Source organism: Myodes glareolus, chromosome X (genome assembly GCF_982192425.1).
Source record: "Myodes glareolus chromosome X, mMyoGla1.1, whole genome shotgun sequence".
Classification (NCBI taxonomy): domain Eukaryota; kingdom Metazoa; phylum Chordata; class Mammalia; order Rodentia; family Cricetidae; genus Myodes; species Myodes glareolus.
This window is the reverse complement of record NC_142053.1, coordinates 87595857-87616166: the sequence shown is the minus strand read 5'-3', so window position 1 is coordinate 87616166 and position 20310 is coordinate 87595857. Positions and strand designations below refer to the sequence as shown.

General features: G+C 39.4%; 1 protein-coding gene across 10 annotated transcripts in view; it reads left to right on the top strand.

The window, feature by feature from the left end:
• The window catches only part of Heph (hephaestin), an 87184-nt gene that overhangs the window by 7604 nt on the left and 59270 nt on the right, over positions 1 to 20310 (top strand). For all 10 annotated transcript variants that reach the window (XM_085684413.2, XM_085684412.2, XM_085684411.2 and 7 more), the window contains 7 exons: positions 1884 to 2128; positions 4902 to 5114; positions 5914 to 6096; positions 7307 to 7561; positions 9401 to 9569; positions 18056 to 18192; positions 19647 to 19778. In XM_085684413.2, the coding sequence (XP_085540539.2) occupies positions 1884 to 2128; positions 4902 to 5114; positions 5914 to 6096; positions 7307 to 7561; positions 9401 to 9569; positions 18056 to 18192; positions 19647 to 19778 (1334 nt within the window). The remainder of the gene's footprint in view (positions 1 to 1883; positions 2129 to 4901; positions 5115 to 5913; positions 6097 to 7306; positions 7562 to 9400; positions 9570 to 18055; positions 18193 to 19646; positions 19779 to 20310) is intronic.

Here is a 20310-nt window from a genome sequence, read left to right as displayed (position 1 = left end):
GCAACAACGGGTTTCATGGAAAGGAAGTTGGATTAAGACCCAACATCCCATCCCAAGTTTGCTTTTCAGCAATGAAACACTACAGCATTTTTAGATTTCTAAAGATAAGTCCATATTCCTTTTCATTTAAAATGGGATTCATAATGCTCATCTATCAACAGCTGTTTGGTTTATCATTTTAAAATGAAATGTCAGTATTTCTGAGACATATGAAGTCAATATTTCTGAGACACGTGAAGTGGAACCATGCTCTTGTAGTCTGGTGGAGCTACCCGAATTCTAGATGCATGAAAAAGTCTTATAAGCAAGGAGATGATAGTGACAGGTAGTTCACAGACAAGAGCTTTAGGGGAGATGCCATTCTAGACATCTACAAATACATTATTCACTTCCTGAAAAACCCCTAGGAAGTATGAATATTGTCAATATTGTGGTATGAGGGTAGAGCCCATGATCTTGTACATGATAAACATGAACTCTACCATGGAGCAGCATGTAACTGTAGGCAATCTTGATTTTATAGATGAGAAAACAGTCTCGTGGAAGGCAAGTGACCAATCTAAATCCTATAGCCAGTAGGCCAGGTGCTAGAATTCTAATCTCTGTAAAGTAGATTTTATTTTTGCCACTGTACCCTCACAGGATTAATTTTTCTTTTTCTCTTTTTTTTCTTTTCTTTTCTTTTCTTTTCTTTTCTTTTCTTTTCTATTTTCACTCCCTGCATCCTCTGATCCTCTATCTTTCTTTCATCTCCCTTCCCTCCACTCTCTTTCTCTTTTTTGTTTTCTGAGACAAGATTTTACTTGTACTCTGCCATAGTCTGTTCTGGAGCTCACTACATAACACTTGCTATGTTTGAACTCACGACATCCGTCCTGCCTCAAGCTCTCAAACAATGGGAAGGTTGATCTTACATACTGCTTGATGCTTCAGCAAAAGTTAAAGACAGCGAATGACCGTATGGAAGCATCTTTTGCAATGGTGGTTCATTTTTTCTCTTCGAAGCTCAGCAGTTTTCATCTTGCAGTCCTCACAACTCGGCTTTTCTCTTTCTGGTTTTGTAGTGTAGGCATCAATCCTAGGACCTCATCTGTTGTAGGCAAGTGTTTTACAGCTGCGCTCTATGGCAAGCATAAACTGTTGTTTGACTCAAACCATTCATTCAACTTTGGTGTCATAACTCTTGTATTGAAATTGTTCTTAAAAGACCAACCATTAGCCACTCATCTTAATAACTTGAAGTAATAGCATTGAGCTTCTGCAATTTCCCAGGTACCACCCTAAAGATTCCTGAAGTTTTCAATTACTTTTTTCCCTCATAGTCCCGAGATTCAAACCCAAGGCGCTGTGCATGCTAACCATGCATTGTAAGACTCCAGACATATAAATATAATTTTCTGTCACCATAACAACTTTGAAAGTCGGATCCTGCAATAGTCTTCATTTGGAAGATGGTGAAATTATGTACATAGAAGCTAAGGTAGCCTGTTGAATGTTCCAGTAATATGGAAATGGAACAGCTGATATTTAATGCAAAATATCCAAAGTCTATGGTCATAACCACCATGATGTTCTGCCCTCTGTATAGCTGCATGACGTTAAGGGGTTGCATGAATGAAGAGTTGTCATTTAAAAGGAGTCATTCTACAGCTGGTTGTCTCCTTGTCAATGTACTCTTGTTTGCACCCTGTAAAAGTAACTCCTTGTTTGTTGAAATTTGGTCAGATTCCAGCATTTTCATATGACTCGACTTTCTACTTCACATTGCTTTTTCACAAGTGCAATCCAATTCCTCTTTTCTTTTGTCAGCATTCTCTAGGAAAGAAGCTTCCAGTTGCTTGAAGATGGTAGAAAAGTTGTAATTCTGTCTTGCATTTTCTCAGAGTGGCTTCCAGCTTCCTAAAGTCTGGCAAAGACAGGATAGGGAGTAGTTACAAGAAGACTGTCTATAAGGAATACAGTGACGGCACATACACTGTTGAAGTAGCCAAGCCTGCCTGGTTGGGCTTCCTAGGACCACTGTTACAGGCTGAGGTGGGGGATGTCATGCGTATCCACCTGAAGAATTTTGCAAGTCGGCCTTATACTATTCACCCTCATGGAGTTTTCTATGAGAAGGACTCAGAAGGTAAAGCAACCTACCTTTCCTCTCTTCCTTTTCTACAAAGTATCACTTTTCCTTTACTGCCGCCTGAGATAGAGGACTTTAGAACAAGAATTACCCTTCTCTCCATTTTCTTGGTCTTTTAAACAGAATGTTGGTCTGTGGCTGAGGATGGTTTAGAACTCACGATTCTCCTTCCTAAGGATCCTGAGTGCTTCGATGCTATCATGCCCAGTCAAATATAGTTTTTTTCTTACTTACTGATTTGCCACAGCAAAACTTTACTCAGAGTGAACATGGCTGTGTACTGATGCATACAGTGAGTAACTTGGGCAAGACATTGTACTTCTCTGGGCTTCAGATTCTACATAAGGAGTATGACGACACATTCCCTTTTTCATTGCAAGGAACTCTTGGAATTCCATTTCTACTAAATATTTGCATACACTTTTGAGAGAAAAGTTCTGTGAAAGTAATGGAGTGCTATTCTGATTCCAGAATCTTCCAGAAGATCTGTTATTTTTAAAGAGTATGCCAGTTTATTCTTTAGCATCTTCTAACTTTTGAGGCACAATGGCCTAAAACAGATCAGTAGTTAGTGAGGAAATTAAAGTGGGAGGTCAGTAGCTCTGGTTTGGGATGAGGATGCACAGAGAAGGAACTCCTTTATACTGTTTATAGGAAGGAAAATTAATATAGCCATCAGGTACCAATCTTCAACTCCTGAAATTAAAACTATGTTACTGCCCAGAAGTCCCATTACTAGGTGTATATCCAAAAAGGAAATGATAGAATCATGTTGAAGAGACATATATCCTCATGATTATTGTAGTGCTATGCACAACAGCGAGATTATATACTTATCCCAAATGTCCATCTACAGATGAATGAACAAAGAAAATGGTATATAGAACTGAGGATATGAGGGATCGATTTGCAAGGCCCTGGGTCCCATCCCCAGAGTTGCAAAAATAAATTCTATATATGAATGTTATATATTATACTTGAGTATGAAAATCACACACACACATATATACATTTATATACATATATATGTATGTGTATGTATCTGAATGGTATTCACCCTTAGAGAGAAATAAATATTTTGTTTTATTACAAAATAGAGTAACCTGAAAGGGCACTGTATTAGTAAACTACAACAGCTACAGGAAGATAAATACTATAGGATTTGATTATTTTTGGGAATCTAAAGTAATTGTTATAGTGTGAGTGACATTAAAATAGCCATTACCAGAGGGTGGGGCATAGAAAGGATAAGAATGAGGAGAGATTACTCCAAGTTTAATGGCACAAATAAAAGGAATAAATTTTGGTGTTCTTAAGATGTATGTAACAATACAGTTTGTAGATTATAAGGTAGTAAATAGTAGTATGGTTATACATACCTAGGATTTCAGCACTTAGGAGGCAGAGGCAGGAGGAAATTGCATTCCAAGGTACATTGGGATGTCTGGCAAAACCCAGCATCAAACAACCAGTGTTTGTTAGAAGAGATATTTCTTTTAATGTAAAGAAATAAAATTACTCATTGTTTTATTTTCTCTAAAATGAGAAAATAAGCCCACTGGTCATAACTTTAAGTTAAAGCGTGGCTGTGTGCTCTTTTGTGTTTCAAAATGAGTGCATGAAATCAAGGACTTCCCTTCCCCTCCGGTGGGGTCTCCTTATATACCCCAGGCTAGTGTTTTAACTAGACATCCTCCAACTCCTGAGTGTTACTAGAACTGACTGTACTGCCGTGGGAGCTTGGGAAGAAGTTCTGCTTTTTTCTTTGCTTTCACATCATTTAAGCTAAACATGACTTTTTCTGACTATAGTTCTTCCCAAGTGATTTCTATTTATAACACAATTCTTTTAATTAATTTTACTTAGTTTTAATATTTAAAAGTATGTTATTGAATTCAGATCCCCTCCCCCAAATCCTCTCCTCCAATATCTTCCCTATCCTTGCACCACTATTCCCTCTTCCCACCTTAGTGCTGCCAGTATGTGCATGAGTAGCCTCTCAGGGGCCACATCCAGCAGCCATCATTTGCTCTGCACGTAAGGGAAAACTTCTTGAGTCACTCTCCTCTTTGTGCTTGGATTTTGCTGGGCTCGATGTTTTGCAGGCCGTGTGTGTGCAGTTCCTGCCACTGTGGATGTATGCATGCATCTTCCCTCTTAGACCCAGAAAACATCTCTAGAGCCATCAAAGAAGCTTCTTTTTGTAGTAGATGGCGATTAATACCGAGACCCCCTACGGATCAATATGTAGAGAATTAAGAACTGAGGAATGCCCTAATGGGAATATCTATATTGTGTCCCTTCTCCCAGGGCTCAGGAATGTGTAGGGAAGAGGGTGTAGAAAGATTTTTTAATATCAGAGGTAGTGCATGGCTTATAGTTGCTTCTCTCTTTTGCCATGTGAGTACTGAGGTTTGGAACACTGTAGTACTGAACCTTAGACTTAACCTAAATGCCCCACATATTTTGGATTTTCCAGCAAAATGTATTATCATTGTGTATGTGTATATGATGTGTGTGTGTGTGTGTGTGTGTGTGTTAAGGGGAGCACGTGAATGCCACAGTATGCATGTTGAGAACAACTTTGTGGAGTTTGTTTATTCCTTCTGGCTTTATGTGGATTCTTGGGATGGAACTCAGGCCACCATGCTTGCTCTCTAAATGCCGATACCTGACGAGTGATCTCATTGATTAATGCCTTCTCTTTAATTGTGTTACTGCTACACTCTTGCTCACCCTGATTCTAGACATGCACATTTTTATTTTGTAGGCTCACTATACCCAGATGGTTCTTCTGGGTCTCTGAAAGCTGATGACTCTGTTCCCCCTGGAGGCTACCATGTATACAACTGGACTATTCCAGAAGGCCATGCACCCACTGATGCAGACCCAGCATGCCTCACTTGGATTTACCATTCTCATGTAGATGCTCCACGAGACATTGCAACTGGTCTCATTGGACCCCTTATCACCTGTAAAAGAGGTACTTACCCAGACAACCAGCCATAAGATGCAATTTGGGACATCCATGGGAAGCAATGAGATAGTTAATCAAGATCATATTGAGTAGCAACCTGAGTAGTTCCCATTTATTAGCCTGTCAAACTCTCTTTCCACTGCTGTGTCTATTTCATTACCTTTAAAAAACACTGACCAACCCAGATGGTGGCGGCACATGCATTTAATCCCAGCACTCAAGAGGCAGAGGCAGGAGGATCTCTGTGAGATCGAGGTAAGCATGGTCTAAAAGAGCTAGTTCCAGGACAGGCTCCAAAGCTACAGAGAAACCCTGTCTCAAACTCTAGCATCACCCCCGCCCCCAAAATACCCACTCACCAAATAACCACACTATTTTTCTGTTATTTCCTATTTCACTTTTAAAATTCAAGTTTGTGATGATGGAAGCCAACTCACATTTGAGTAAGGTAACTGGGAAGAGCTTAGGTTGAATCAGATGGAAAATGCACCCATCAGGATGCAGCTGCTTGATTTGAAATGACTTATTCCTAAAGAGTAGTCAGGTCTGAAGGCCAAGAGATTGAAGGAACTGGGTTAGGTCTAAGCACTAAACACTAAGGGTGGTGGGGAGGGAATTATTCTAGGACCTGTGTTTTTTTTTCTTTATGTCACAGGTTCATCTGGCAAGCTTTGAAATGAAAAGGAGCTCAGAAACATTTTCTATTGCTGACAGACCTCTAGGGTCCTTTCCCTCCTTTCTTATTTTTTCTTATGAGAACCCCTTGTAATGTATTATGAAGGATAATTTTTTTATGCTTGCCCAGGGACCCTGGATGGTAACTCCCCACCTCAGAGGAAGGATGTGGACCATAATTTCTTCCTCCTCTTCAGTGTGATAGATGAGAACCTTAGCTGGTACCTCGATGACAACATTGCTGCTTACTGTTCTGATCCCACCTCAGTGGACAAAGAAGATGAAGGCTTTCAAGAAAGCAATATGATGCATGGTGAGCTAGGAGGAAGTGGCTGCATTGTGACAATAGAGAATCTTATGTAGAGTTTCCACTAGGTCTAATATTTGTTGGGCTCATTCATATATGTTGTCCTTCTAATACTCACCAAGACCAAGAGTAGATGGAAAGACCAAGGTTATGTGGATTTTCTTTTGTCTTTAAAAATATTGAGGATCATATTATTATGGATCAAAAAATGGCACAACTCAAATCTCATATCTGATCTCTCTAGTTAAGCAGGCTATACCCTTGCCATTAAGACTATCTTTCTCGTAATGTAGAATAGACAGAATTATTGATTCTGAATCATACATGATATGCTTAGTCACCTAAATGAGTTGCCCACTGGTATAGTAATTAATATTGCCTTGATTTTAAAAGGATGCAAGATGGCAGAATTATCCATTTTCTGGAAAAAAGTTACTACCTTCAAAATATTTTCCTTATATTTTACTTTTGGCTTATATCTTTTTTTTTAAATTAGGGGAGAGCAGTTCCCCACAAAATATACCATTGAGTTTCCCATATTTGGAGAAATCACAGAGGTTAGCATATCTGGAATTCAATAGATAACTGGCTAATGTCTCTAAAGGAACTGGTTATATTGGTTAAAGATAAATAACTGTACAGAGAACTGATTTTAGGAATAGAAATAGCCTGACTTTGTTTTTGTTAGTGACGGAAATGATTTTTTACTTCGGTTATGGGGATACACTCAAAGCCTTAAAGGAGCTGAAATCTTAGTGGAGAGATGTAAAGGAAGGATTAGGTAGTTAAAATGTATCTCGAGTTTGATAAAAATAGATTATAGTGGCCTTGATAGTCAGGTAATGTAACAGTGTACTGTGGAAATTTCAGAAGGAAACTGGCCAGAAAGGAAAGAATGGCTTGGAAAAAACAAAACAAAACAAGCAAAAAAACATCTCACAGAACTTTCTCAGATCACTAGATTGAGAATATTGATTTTATTTACCTAATAGATCTGTAGTTCTTACATAGAAGTAACTTCAATTCTGTATGTCTTGGTTTTCTCAATTTTTGATTGAGACTAATGATTATTTTTAACTGTTTGTAAAGTAAGGCATATGTTCAGTGCAGTGTGCTCTTTAAAACCTCATTTGAACGCTATCTATTCTTTTTGACAGATGGTAAGGCTTTTCCCATTTATCTGTATTTTCCTAATTTCTGAAATTTTCTTTTGCAGCAATCAATGGGTTTGTCTTTGGGAACTTACCGGAGCTGAACATGTGTGCGCAGAAACATGTAGCCTGGCACTTGTTTGGCATGGGCAATGAAATAGATGTCCACACAGCCTTCTTTCATGGACAGCTACTGACCGTCCGTGGACACCGCACTGATGTTGCTCACATTTTTCCGGCCACCTTTGTGACTGCTGAGATGGTGCCCCAGAAGTCTGGAACCTGGTTAATTAGCTGTGAAGTGAACAGCCACTTGAAAAGTAAGGTCTAGCATTTCCCACCCTTGGAATATATGACGGCAGTGTAGTTAATGGTCAGTAGGGAGTGGGGCTTCTAGCTTGGAGCCATCTATCTAATAGGTCTTCTAGGCGTCTTGATGTAAATAACTAGAATGAAGTCAATTTTCTTGACTCTGCCATTAATGCTCTGGGTCACTTTAGAAACAATTTCTGGGTTTAATCTTCCTGCCTCAGTTAGGGTTTTATTGCTACGAAGAAGCATCATGGCCATGGTGACTTTTACAAAGGAAAACATTTAATTGGGGCCTAGCTTATAGTTCACAGGTTCGAACTCTAAGCTAGGCCTGCCAGTATCATCACGGCAGGAAGCATGCTGACATGCAGGCACACACAGTGTTGTAGAGGTAACTGAGAGTTCTACATTTCTATCTGCAAGCAGCAGAAAGTGACTGTCACACAAGGCCTGGATGGAATATTAGTGACCCCCACATGTCCTCCAACAAAGTCACACCTACTCCAACAAGGCTACACTTCCTAATAGTGCCACTTCCTACAGGCCTGTGGGGTCCATTTTTATTCATACTACCACACTCCGTACCTGGCCTCCCATAGGCATATAGCAATATCATAAAATGTGTTTATTACAACTTCAAAAGTTCCTGTAGTCCGTAACAGTTTCAGCCCTGAGAAAGTTCAATGTGCAAACTCTCTTCTGAGACTTCTGGTAATTTTTTAACTTTAATCCTCTAAAAAATAAAAATAAAAAAAAAAACAGATCACATGCTTCTAACATATAATGGCACAGAATACACATTACCATTCTAAAAGGGAGGAAAGGGAGCACAGTGAGGAAATACTGGACCAAAGCAAGACTAAAACCTAGCTGGACAAATGTTAAATTCTGCATCTTCATGTTCGCTATCGAGTGTTCTTCAGATTTCCAACTCCTTTCAACTTTGATAACTGCAACACACTTGTCTCTCTTGGACTGTTTCTACTCTCTGTTAGCAGCTCTTCTTGGCAAGTATCCCACTACTCTGGCATCTACAACATCTTGACGTTCCCAAGGCAATTCAGGCTTCACCTTTAGAGCTTCACACAATGGTCTCTCTAGGCCTCCACGCAAGGGTATCCTTGAATCACACCTGACCTCAGTGACTTTCTTTAGTCATGGAGGGAGATTCCGTAGCCTCTTTCTTCTGTCCTTGACTCTAAAGTCACAAACGTGTGTCCAAAGCTGCCAAGTTCTGTTGCTCTCTGGGGATGAAACATGACCCCCTTTTTCGATTGCATCTTTACCAATTTTCTGTTTTGCCAGAATACTGTTCACAGGAACAGTCTCTCAACCATATACTAATAGTCCTCTCCTCTGATACCTCTTCAGCTATGTCCCCACAGTTCACATCGCCCTCAGTGCCACTGCCCTCCGTGTTCCTATTAGGATGGCCCCGTAAGCTCCACTTAAGAGTTCAACTGCTTTTCTAATCCGAAGTCCACATCACAAGAAACACTCCGAGGCAGACTTTCTTATTCTCTTCATTTATAAAAGATGTATGCTCATATATAGATAGCAATGCATGGTTGGCTTAAACTTTGGTCTCCTGATTTGAATCTTTATGATGTTGTTGCAACAGGGATCTTTTGCGAGGCAAAAATGAAGATTTGGTGAATGCATCAGTGATTGCCCGAACTCACTCTTTCTACTAGCCAGGCTCTTGAGTCAGGAAAAGTGCCTTATTTGGAGAAAGAGGTTAAGAAACTAGAAGAGGATTGAAGGAGACAAAACAAGGAAAAGTCCATTCTGAGTAGGAACCTTAGCAGAATAAAAGAAAAGATGTGGTTTTTTTTTCTTTTCTTCAGATGGCATGCAAGCTCTCTATAAGGTTGACTCTTGCTCCATGGACCCACCTGTGGAGCAACTCACAGGCAAAGTTCGTCGATACTTCATTGAGGCCCACGAGATTCAATGGGACTATGGCCCACGAGGGCGTGATGGGAGAACTGGGAAGAGTTTGAGAGAGCCAGGAAGGTAAGAGACAGAGGGATACTGTATGCACTCCTACCCAAACACTTGCTATATGCCTTCTTGAAATCTCTCTTTACGTGGAAGGTCACAATTGCCTAGATAGAATTGCCATTATCATTTAATTTCTTGTGGTTCTCTTGTTTGCAATACATAGCAAGCCTTTTGCAAGGTCGCGTCATATACTCAATTAATATTTCAAATAGAATTTGAGGTTGTTACTGCTGAGTATGTGGCCATGTTTAGAAGGAAAAGCCCAGGTGGGACCAGTTCCTCGTTAACTGATATGACTTTTATTTATTTTTATTAATTATTTGCCTCCTCGCTCCTCTCTTTGTTATCCTATTCTGAAGGAAACAATTGAGCATGGATATTTAAAAACAAACACCCTGAGAAATATATGGACAAAAAGAGACTGCTTGTGGAGAATCCGTGTCCATCCTGTTGTAGAAACTTCTCCAGTTTCCTGTCCTTTGTATATGAGCCAACTTTACAACTGGTAGAGCAGACGGTTGGGTCTCAACTCAGTTGCCAGACCTTAAGTTTCCAATTTATCGGGTCATTCAGCAAGCAGGTTCTTTCCCAGAGGTGGGACTTGGTAGATGACTAGGGCAAGACATGGGAAGATACTTGGATACCATTCTTTCGGTAAGAAATGGATTGAATATAGAGAAACCTTAAAAGCTGACACTGGTCGTCTGGAGCACCATCTAAAAGCTCCATCTAGGTTTACCTACTTCGTGGTTTTTCATGTTAGAGTGAAGGAATTTTATTTTATTTTAATAATGGTGGTTCTAATTATGTTTCTCTGGCTGGCCTTTAACTCCTGGGCTGAAGTGATCATTCCATCTCAGGTTCTGTACTAGCTAGGACTACATGCATCTGGGGACTGAAAACATGCACTTGTGTATCCATCTAAAGATATTCTTGATAAATGAGAATAAAAGACGGGATATTATAATCGGAGACTAATTTTTTATTTCCTGGCCACCCGGGCCTGAATAATCACACAAAGCTGTATTAGTTATGACATTGTTTGACCGATGGCTCAGTTGCATGCCTAGCTAACTCTTACATCTTAAATGAACTCACTTCTATTAATCTGTGTATCGCCACAAGGCTGTATGTTTCTGGTAAGGTTCCGGCATCCTTCTTCTTCAGGCAGCTACATGACTTCTGCTTGACTCTGCCTCCTTTCTTTCTGCATCCAGTTTAGTTTTTTCGCCTACTTATATTCTGCCCTGCCATAGGCCAGCCCAGCTTCTTTGTTAACCAATGGTCATATAACATATTCATAGCATACAGAGAGGAATCTCACATCAGAATACCTGAGGATAATTTAGAATAAAAATAAGTGGGTATTGTAGAGATTAGACCGGGTTGACTGGAATGTGAATTGCAGCAGCTGGTTTGGGATTCATTTACTCTACTTGCATAGAAATCACAGACAGGCAAGAAAATTTCAAATGCTGGGCTCTAGCATCGTTTGGTGTTTTTTTTTTTTCTCCAATGTTTGACAGCAGCAAGTGATGACAACAGGCAGAGGGAAGCAACAGAAGCATCACCCTCTTATATTGCAGTCCTTATGCTGGATTTAACAATGGGGTACTTAGCTACACAAGAGTATATGGATTCTTGGATTTTGGCAACAGCTAAATTTATGTTTCTTAGTCTGGAATCTGAAGCCCTTGACCCTGAAGATTTAGGAGCTCGTTGGAGCTCTATTGGTAACCAGGGACTATAGGGTTTTTCTTCTGGCTTTTTTCAGCCTACTCTTGCAATTTTCTGCGTTCACTCCCCGTCTTCTTTCCAAACTGGCTACTTTCAAACCATTCATTAAGTTTTTCAGCTGTCATTGTTCTCTGCTAAACCTTGGGCTGTCAATCTTTATATGCTGGAGTCATGATGCGCCTGGGGCACCTACTGATGCTTGGGAGTCAGTGTTGTTCAGAAACTGGACATGGGGCATGGTTTGGATCATTTAGGGATAGGGGATGTCCTCACTGAAAGCAGAATCCTTGCTGATGGATAGGATCCTATGGGAATTGGCAGATATTCTGCAGCTGTTATGTTGGCACTGCTGTGTGGGTTCAGGCCTTTGAGTACTGCCACTGTGCAGATGTGAGGCCTCCACACATGCCATTTCTTCAGCTATCAAATGGCATTTCTTAGTGCTCTGTACTGGGAATTCTGGCCCTGTGCTCCCAAACTAGGTACTGTTTGCAAGCAGTTCTATTTGGAACTCTGCCTAGAAATACAGCACCAACTCCTGGACTGCCTTCAAGCCTGCCAGTTCTTCTTCAGCTATCAAGCAGCGATGAAAGCAGCAACAGTTTGTATTTGGAAGCTTGGGGCTAGGAAACGCATGCTGGGATGGTCTACAGGGACTCCGTAACAGATCAGAAGCAATATTGGAAGTAAATGTGGTCCTGGGCAATGCTGTGTTTGTACAGTGCCCATAGGCAGCACTGGATGGTGTTGTATTCAAGCTATACCCATGTAGATTCTTCAACTGTCAATCTTTGATCTGAGATCAAGTTATTGTTGAAGGCAAGAACTTGTTCAACTACCAAACAACCAGACAGTACATGGGTTAGCATGGGGCCTATGGTATCAATGTTTATCTCGAGGAATACAAACTTGTTCGTTTAGACTACTGCCACTGCCAGCTCTTCACATTACTTCAGATCATACAAGAAAAAAAAATAGGTCAAAAAAACCACTTGAGAGCACTGTTTACTGGAGCCCATGCTGCAATATAGACGAGAAAGCACAGTATAGTGTCTTCTAGCTGACTTTCTGAGTAAGCCTAGGCTGTCTGATTCTATAGTTTGAGAAGGGTTATTTGGATCAAATCATAGTAATTTGATTTGTCAATCTCAACCATTCATTTTACAACAATCCCAGTCAGTTAGGCTGTATTTTAGATCAGTCATATTACTGCCCCACCCCATGGAAAGGGTTCCCCATTTGAGTAAGGTGGAGATGTTTTATCAAGACATCTGATTGCAAAAAGTCTGGCACGAACTATTTCAGAGTTTTGGCTAGAACAGTACCTCCAGGAGCCAAGACAATGAAGCAGTTGTAATCTTTGTTTCTCAAGGCAGCCATAGCTGGTGCTGCTACAAGCAGAATCTGGCTGCCTGTTAGACTGATACTCCTTTTTCCTGTGGCACCTTAGGCAGCAAGGCGTTGAATAGTTGCTAATTAGAAAGTCAGATTAGCTCATTCCGAATGTTTTGGCTTGTTTATCGGAAAATAGATATCAGAAGGCATCACAGTATAAATTTATAGAACATATTGTCAGTAATAGCAGTGGCCTTTTTTTTTTTACATTTTGCGCTTTAATTTTTCCGTACAGGTATATATACTGTATGTTAGGTACATGACTCCCACCTTGTTCTTCCCCAACCTCCCTCTTCTCAGACTTCCCCCCTCCTGTTATTATCATTTATTTTTGTGAACAATTAATTCCATTTATTCCTAATTCTACATTTCTGACATATATGTATATGATTTTAAGTGACTATAAAATCTAGGAACCACAGATGGTAGAAAATATACAATATATGTTTTTGTTAAACTAGCTTAATTTGATTAATATGATTATCTCTGGTTGTATAAATTTTTCTGCAGTTAGTATAACTTTATTCTGTATTATAGCTGTAAAAATTCCATACAAAGCATATTTTCCTTATCAATTTCTGTGTTGTTGGGCACATAAGTAGGTTCCATAGCTTAGCTATTGTGCATAATGCTTCAGTACACACTGATGAGCAAGTATCTCTGTGATATGGTGATTTATAGACCTTTGTATAAATACCCAGCCATGGTATGCCTGGGTTATATGATAGATCTATTTCTATGTGATGATGTTTTCTTTCTTTCTTTCTTTCTTTCTTTCTTTCTTTCTTTCTTTCTTTCTTCCTTCCTTCCTTCCTTCCTTCCTTCCTTCCTTCCTTCCTTCCTTCCTTCCTTTCTTTCTTTTTTTTGTGAGAATCCTCCATACTGATTTCCATATTGACTTGACTGGTTTACATTCCAACCTACAGTGTTTAAAAGTTTCCTTGTGTCCACACCCGAGACAGCATTTATTGTTATTTCTTATCTTGATGACTGATATTCTACCAGAGGTAAGATGGAAACTCAGTGTAGTTTAAATTGTATTTCTGAGATGATTGGTGAGGAAGAGCATATCTTTTATATGTGTGTATTGGCCATTTGTATTTGTGTTTTAAGAACTGTTTGTTCAGGTTTTGGGTTTGCTCTGAAAACATGAGGACTTGAGTTTGAATCCCTGTCACCTTCATGAAAAGCTGGACATAGCTACCCATGCTTCTAAAGCCCAACAATGGGGAGTAGAGACAGGTGGATCCGAAAAGCCATCCAGCCTAGTAAAGGGGCAAGCAAGATACTATCTCAAGGCAGTAAGGTGAAAGAACAAGAGAGAAAGACACTATCCTCCTCTGGACTTTGCATGTACACACATGGGCAATGCACTTACATACTTATATGCAAGCCTCGTATGCACATACAACACAACACATACAGAAAAGTCTTTTTAAAAAGAGAACTTGTCTCTTCATTGTATTACCTCACTTATTGATGGGGCTGCTTGACATTTCAGTGTTTTATGGGAGTTTAAAGTTTATTATAGATATTCCTCTCTGTCAAACATCAGCTAGCAGAGACTTTCTCCCATCATGCAGGGCTTATCCTCACTTGGTTATCTGTTTCTGTTGCTGCACAAAATTTTTCTGTTTAATTTCATGTGTTTCTATTTCTCAGTGTCAGCCTTGTTTTCTGAATTACTCTGGTCCTCAGGAAGCCATTATCTGTGGCTATCCAGCTTTATTATTTTCCTTTCTTTACCCTCTAGCAGTTCAGCAATTCAGGTCTTCCATTAAGATCTTTGATCCGTTTGGAGTTGATTTTTGTGCAGAGTGAGAAATAGAAATCTAATTTCAACCCTCTACAGGTAGACCTCCAATTTTGCTAGCGCTATTTGTTGAAAAGTCTGTCTTTTCTACAGCATGTAGTTTTGACAACTTTGTTAAAATTCAGGGTGCTGTAACTGAGTGGGTGGGCTTCTGTGTGGGCCTTTGACTCTCCTGCATTTATCTTCATGTCAGTATTTGGTACAGTTTATTTTATGACTGGATGGGTTATTTTTAATTTGTTTTTACTTTTTGAAATTATAATATAATCCCCTCATTTCCCTTCGTTTTCCTCCCTGTAAATCCTCCCTCATACCTGTTCCCTGTGCTTTCAAATTCATGCTTTGAAATGATTGTTATTACTGTAGGCTTTTATTGTAACTTGAAAACAGTTATGGTGAATACCTCTAGCATTATTGTGTGAGCGTGTTTGTGTTCAGCATTGCTTTGATGAATCTGGGCTCATTCACACTTTCAAATGAATTTTAAGATATTTTTTCCTGTTTCTGTGCAGGTGACAAAATTTTGATGACCATTCCAGTGAATCTTTAAGTTGTCCTTGGTAGCATAACCATTTTCCTAGTACTCATTCCCCCTGTTCATGAACATGTGATTTCTTTCCATTTTCTGGAGTCCTGTTCAATTTCTTTGTCGAGTGTTTAAAAGTTTGCATTGTAGAAGTTGTTTTTCTTTCTTGGTTACATGTATTCCAAAGTAATTTTGGAGGCAATTTTGAATAGGATTGCTTTCTTGATTTCTTTGTTGGCATATTTACTGTTGGTGTATAGGTAAACTACTGATTTTTATTTGTTAATTTGCATATATTGAAGCATCACTGCATCCTTGGAACAAATTCAAGTTGATCATGGTAATAGCATATTTGATATATTCGTAAATTTCATTTGTATGTATTAAGAAATATGGCATCTATGCTTATCAATGAGATTGCTCTGTACTATATATTTGTGTGTGTGTGTGTGTGTGCGCGCACGCGTGTGTGTGTGTGTGTGTGTGTGTGTTCGTGCCATTATCTGGTTTGGCTATTAGAGAAATACTGATTTAGTCCACAGAGTTTGTTAGTGTTCCTTTCTTTAAATAGCAGTTGGTTTTTTAAAACAAACAAACAGATTTCCAGATTGTTTAACATCTGCCTAGTGCCTAGTGAGAGTGCTCTATATGGAGAATGGTCCATGGTAGCTGTGCATTTGGTTTTGAATGAATGGCTCTTGTTCAGCACACAACAACTAAGAATAAAAGAGTAACAAACCACAAGCAGAAGAAAGACGGTGGAGCGTCAGATCAGACATATGTATCATCCAACAGAAACTGACTGGGTAAACTGACTGGGTAAACTGCTTTGACTGGCAACCAAAGCAGTCAGATGGAGCCTCTGACCAGTAAAGAGGGTCCAAGATAAAATGTTTTCTCTTTAGTGAGACCTTGAATTAGTTGCCCCTAGTTTTTATATCATGTTATATTTTAATATCATAGGATAAACAGTAGCTGAATTTTTTGCTTTAGGAAGGTACTTGGGAATAATTTGTCTCCTAGCTACATTCAAGGACACGACGTTTTGACTTTAACAATTTGCTCTCCTTCTGTTCTCAAGGGCATGGTATTTTCAATCTTGTCATGTTTTGCTGTTCTCATTGAACTTTCTCACAAGCTGGGAGACCAACTTGTCCCTGGATAAGTGGTCTTGGAAGATACTTTTAAGAAAAATCTGCTTGGGTCTGAGAGGGGAGGGGCAAACCCCACCTCCGGAGCCAAGTTTTTCAATGAGCTTAAAGAACCTATGGCAATTTACTAATAATATGGATACCATAAAGAGACAGTCCCTTCATTTGTCTAGAGAAACTTAGAGTATATGTGGGGTAAAGATGGCATTGTGATGTCAGGGTCCCTGAGGGCATAGGGAAGTTCTTGAGGGTGTCTGGTACTGAGAAGGCTAGATTCTGCTGCTCCTTCCCTCTGCCTGCCTGCCTAGGACTTGGAGATTGTGTTAGTGAGGTTTTTTTTTTTTTAAGCTTCTAGGATCTAAAGACATTTTGATTATATTTCTGGCAAACCAAGGTTAGGCATCCAGAGGCACAAGTTCCGGTGATAATAGGTGATAATAGGGTGACATTTTCAGAGACTTCATCCATGACAAGATAAGGACCGCAGGGGTTCTTTGCTAGAGGTTCAGGGAGAAAGAGATAACAAGCTTTTGAACCTCCTAGGAAGAAAAGATCCAATGAGCTAGTGGATGATCTCTTTAAAAATGTCAAGAAATAGAGACGTGGAACTGTGGAGCAAGTGGCCATGCTCCCCAGAGAGACCAGTAAATGGCTATTGTTGCTGTGGGTGCCTATTCCCCTGGGGCAGCACCAGAGAGTCCACCTGTGTAGAGGAGAAAGGAGCCAGCGTTCCAGCCTAGAGCATCTGCTGCAGCTCTGAAACCAAATCCACTTATCATGGAAAAATGGTGACCTCAGAAGTTATCAAAGGAATAAGTTACCAGGAACCATCCAGTACCCAGTTTCTGGAGACTGTCCGGAGAGGAGGTGCCAAGTGAAACTGGACGTAGAAGACTATTGGTACAGGACTTTGGGAAGCCCAAGATGCTCTTCAGAGCCTTCACTGGTGTGCCTCAGAAACTGGGGAGCAGCACATCATCATCTCATATGCCTTAGTGCTGAATATCAGCCTTCCAGTGACGCAAACAGAAAATGAGGGCATAGTGAACTCTTCTAAACTAGTCAGGGAGTCAGAGTTGACCAGGAATATCCAAGTTTGACTAGCTGATTGTGGGAGGTGGTGGTGGAAGTTTAACAACATCTATATGAACAGTAATACCCAAGTCTTCTTTGTAGATTCTTGATCAGCCATGCTGCCTTCAGCTTTGTTCTCATGACTACCTTCTCTAAAAAAAAGACTCTGAAGGAAGCCAACCTGTGTGATACAGTCATCATGCAGCAATGCAACGTTAACACAAACTCTTTGCCCCACACTCAACTTTCTGCTGGGTTCCCAACAGACCAGCAGCTATGCCCCGTAAAGATCACAATTTCTGCGCCCTGTGTAAGGCTAACAGTTAAATGTCATATGCTCTCAGCAGCTCTGGGCTCTTAGACTTTGGACTTTGACTTTCTCTTTTGTTTCATTTCTTGGGTTTTCTTGATCATTTCTTGACTCCAAAGGGGAGAAAGTGAACATTAAAAAAAGATGAAGGAAAGTAAAAGAACAGATGCAGTCTGTGTAACTCTGGAGAACTGAACCAATCTCAGGATATAGAACTTAGAAGCAGTAATAGTTCACCTTTCTATAAATAACAAGTCCAATTATTATATATTATAGTACTTTCTCGGAAAATAAGGTCTTTGTCTTTGGAAAGGTTCAAGCAGAAGCTGTATACCACTTAGTAGTGCTGTCACCAGAGAAGGTGTCTTTCCTGCTCTGAATTAATCTAGGTGGTTCAAGAGGATCTAGAAGTTTGTGTGCTTAAGGATGAGGTGGGAGTCTATTTGATACCCACTGAGTTCATAATATAACATTTCTCCTCTTACATGTCAGTGGCCCAGATAAGTACTTCCAGAAGAGCTCTAGCCGAATTGGAGGTACTTATTGGAAAGTTCGATATGAAGCCTTCCAAGATGAGAAATTCCAGGAAAGGGTACATCAAGAGGAAGAGGCACATCTTGGAATATTGGGTGAGGAATCATTAACTCTAAAACTTCATTTACTGAGGCAAGAAGAAGTGAGGAGAACTTATAGCGTGAGCCAGGTGATACAAGTGAAGACTGTGTAAAAATATCTCCCGGGTTGAGTCCCAAGAAATGAATGTTTGTAAAAAGTGTCCCATATTTGAGTATATTTAAAAAACAGTATGTTTTAATCATAGTCAAATAGACTTTTTTCCTGTGAGACTGCTGCAACATTACATTATTTTTGTTTATGACAGATGTTCAAGATGGAAATGAAACTTATATATCATTTCTCAAACTTTCAGCAATAAAATATTTTGGTGCCATCCTCTATTACCACTGTAGCACAGATTATACTCTGTGAATTGCCTCTGTAGAGGTATTCTTGGGGAACTGTATAAAGGTAGTAGGACTACCCAGCATCCTGAGAGTCTAGAGCTAGAAGAATACTATCACTACATAGAGACATATTCATCATTATTAGGAATAAAGAACTAGACTTGCTGTGTGATCTTTGAGACTATATCTAGACGGTTCAAAGCACAGAATTAATACAATATATGAAGGTCAGATGTGATTTAATCACTTCATGGAACCAAGAAATGAAAGAAATTGGGTGGAAAAAATGGAAATAATGTAATATTTCAGGGACATTTGTGTGCAGTTGATTCTGGATTGAAAAGAACAATGGGTGCTACATTGATTGGACTAGGAACTGTAAGGAGAAAATGTCATCCCTAGAGAAGAGAGGTATTGGTGTATGAGTGAAGGAGTTTTGTTGACCAGTTTTCTGTATACATACCCAGCTGTTCAGTTATGAAGACTGTGTGGAAATTGAGCTAGAAAACCAAACTAGAAGGTCTAACCTTGGAATAGAGTCAGTTGCACCAGTCAGGCTATTGTTTGATATTCTGGAAAGTGACCCCAGTCAGGCTGGAAGTGATAATAGCAGCAAAGGACACAGAAGTCCAGAAGTTTTGCCTAGACTACCTACTTCCCGGTCTGGATTCTCTTTGCTTAGAATTTGGTTAAGGTATTGGTGAGCTCAGACCTTAGATGGAACCTTCTAGGAAATATGGGAGAACAGAGAATAAATTCAGGACTAATCAAATTGGATCTGACTGTAGTATAGAACAAAGCCATGACCTTAAGTTCTGACTCTGTAATTGCTATTTGAATTTTTATAGGTTAATGCTTCTTCCCTGCAGTTATTTCATCTATAAAATGGAGGTAATAAGCCCTCCTATTATACCTTAGAGTAATGTGTGAGAATCACCAGAGATAATAGATTTAATAGGGCTTTTATTATTATAAATACCATGATACTTAAAATAGATTATTTTAAAGGGAAACATTCTCTATCTTGTGTATATTTCATTACAATTTCTCTCCCTACCTTTGTGTTTCCACCCTTCATCTTTGTTTTTATTCTCATGGCCTCTATTTTTTTATTTTTCCAGGACCAGTGATAAGGGCTGAAGTAGGTGATACCATCCAGGTAGTCTTCTACAACCGTGCATCCAAGCCATTCAGCATGCAGCCCCATGGTGTCTTTTATGAGAAAGACTATGAGGGGACCGTGTACAATGATGGTGAGTGGGAAGGGCTTCTGACAATGTAGGCTGCATGTGGCTCTAGACATAAAAATTAACAAAGAATTGGGAGAAAGAGCAAAGTCTGTGGTTATATGAACACATGAATGATGGAACAGTGAAGCAGAGCCCACCCATTAATAATAAAAAAACTTTTTAAAAGGTATTTTTAGAAATGATCCCTGAAAATACAGCCTTGTATTTTCAGGCACACGTCTACCTTAGTGATATAATTTATGTTCCACATGGGCAAAGTCAGAGTTGTAGTCTCAGGAACAAAATAAAAATACACTTAAATATATTCTTGTTACAAAGTATACACATCATGAACTTTTGGAAAACATAAGTATAGAAAATTATATTCATAGGCAAACTGTCATGTGCATTTTGTATGCCTTTTAATATTTTCTGTAATTATAATGTATACTTAAGAAATCGGATGATATGATTTGAACAGTTTTTCATTCTACTATTGTCTACACTGTATCTGTCTACAATCATAATATAACTTATTAATGACCATGTAACATTC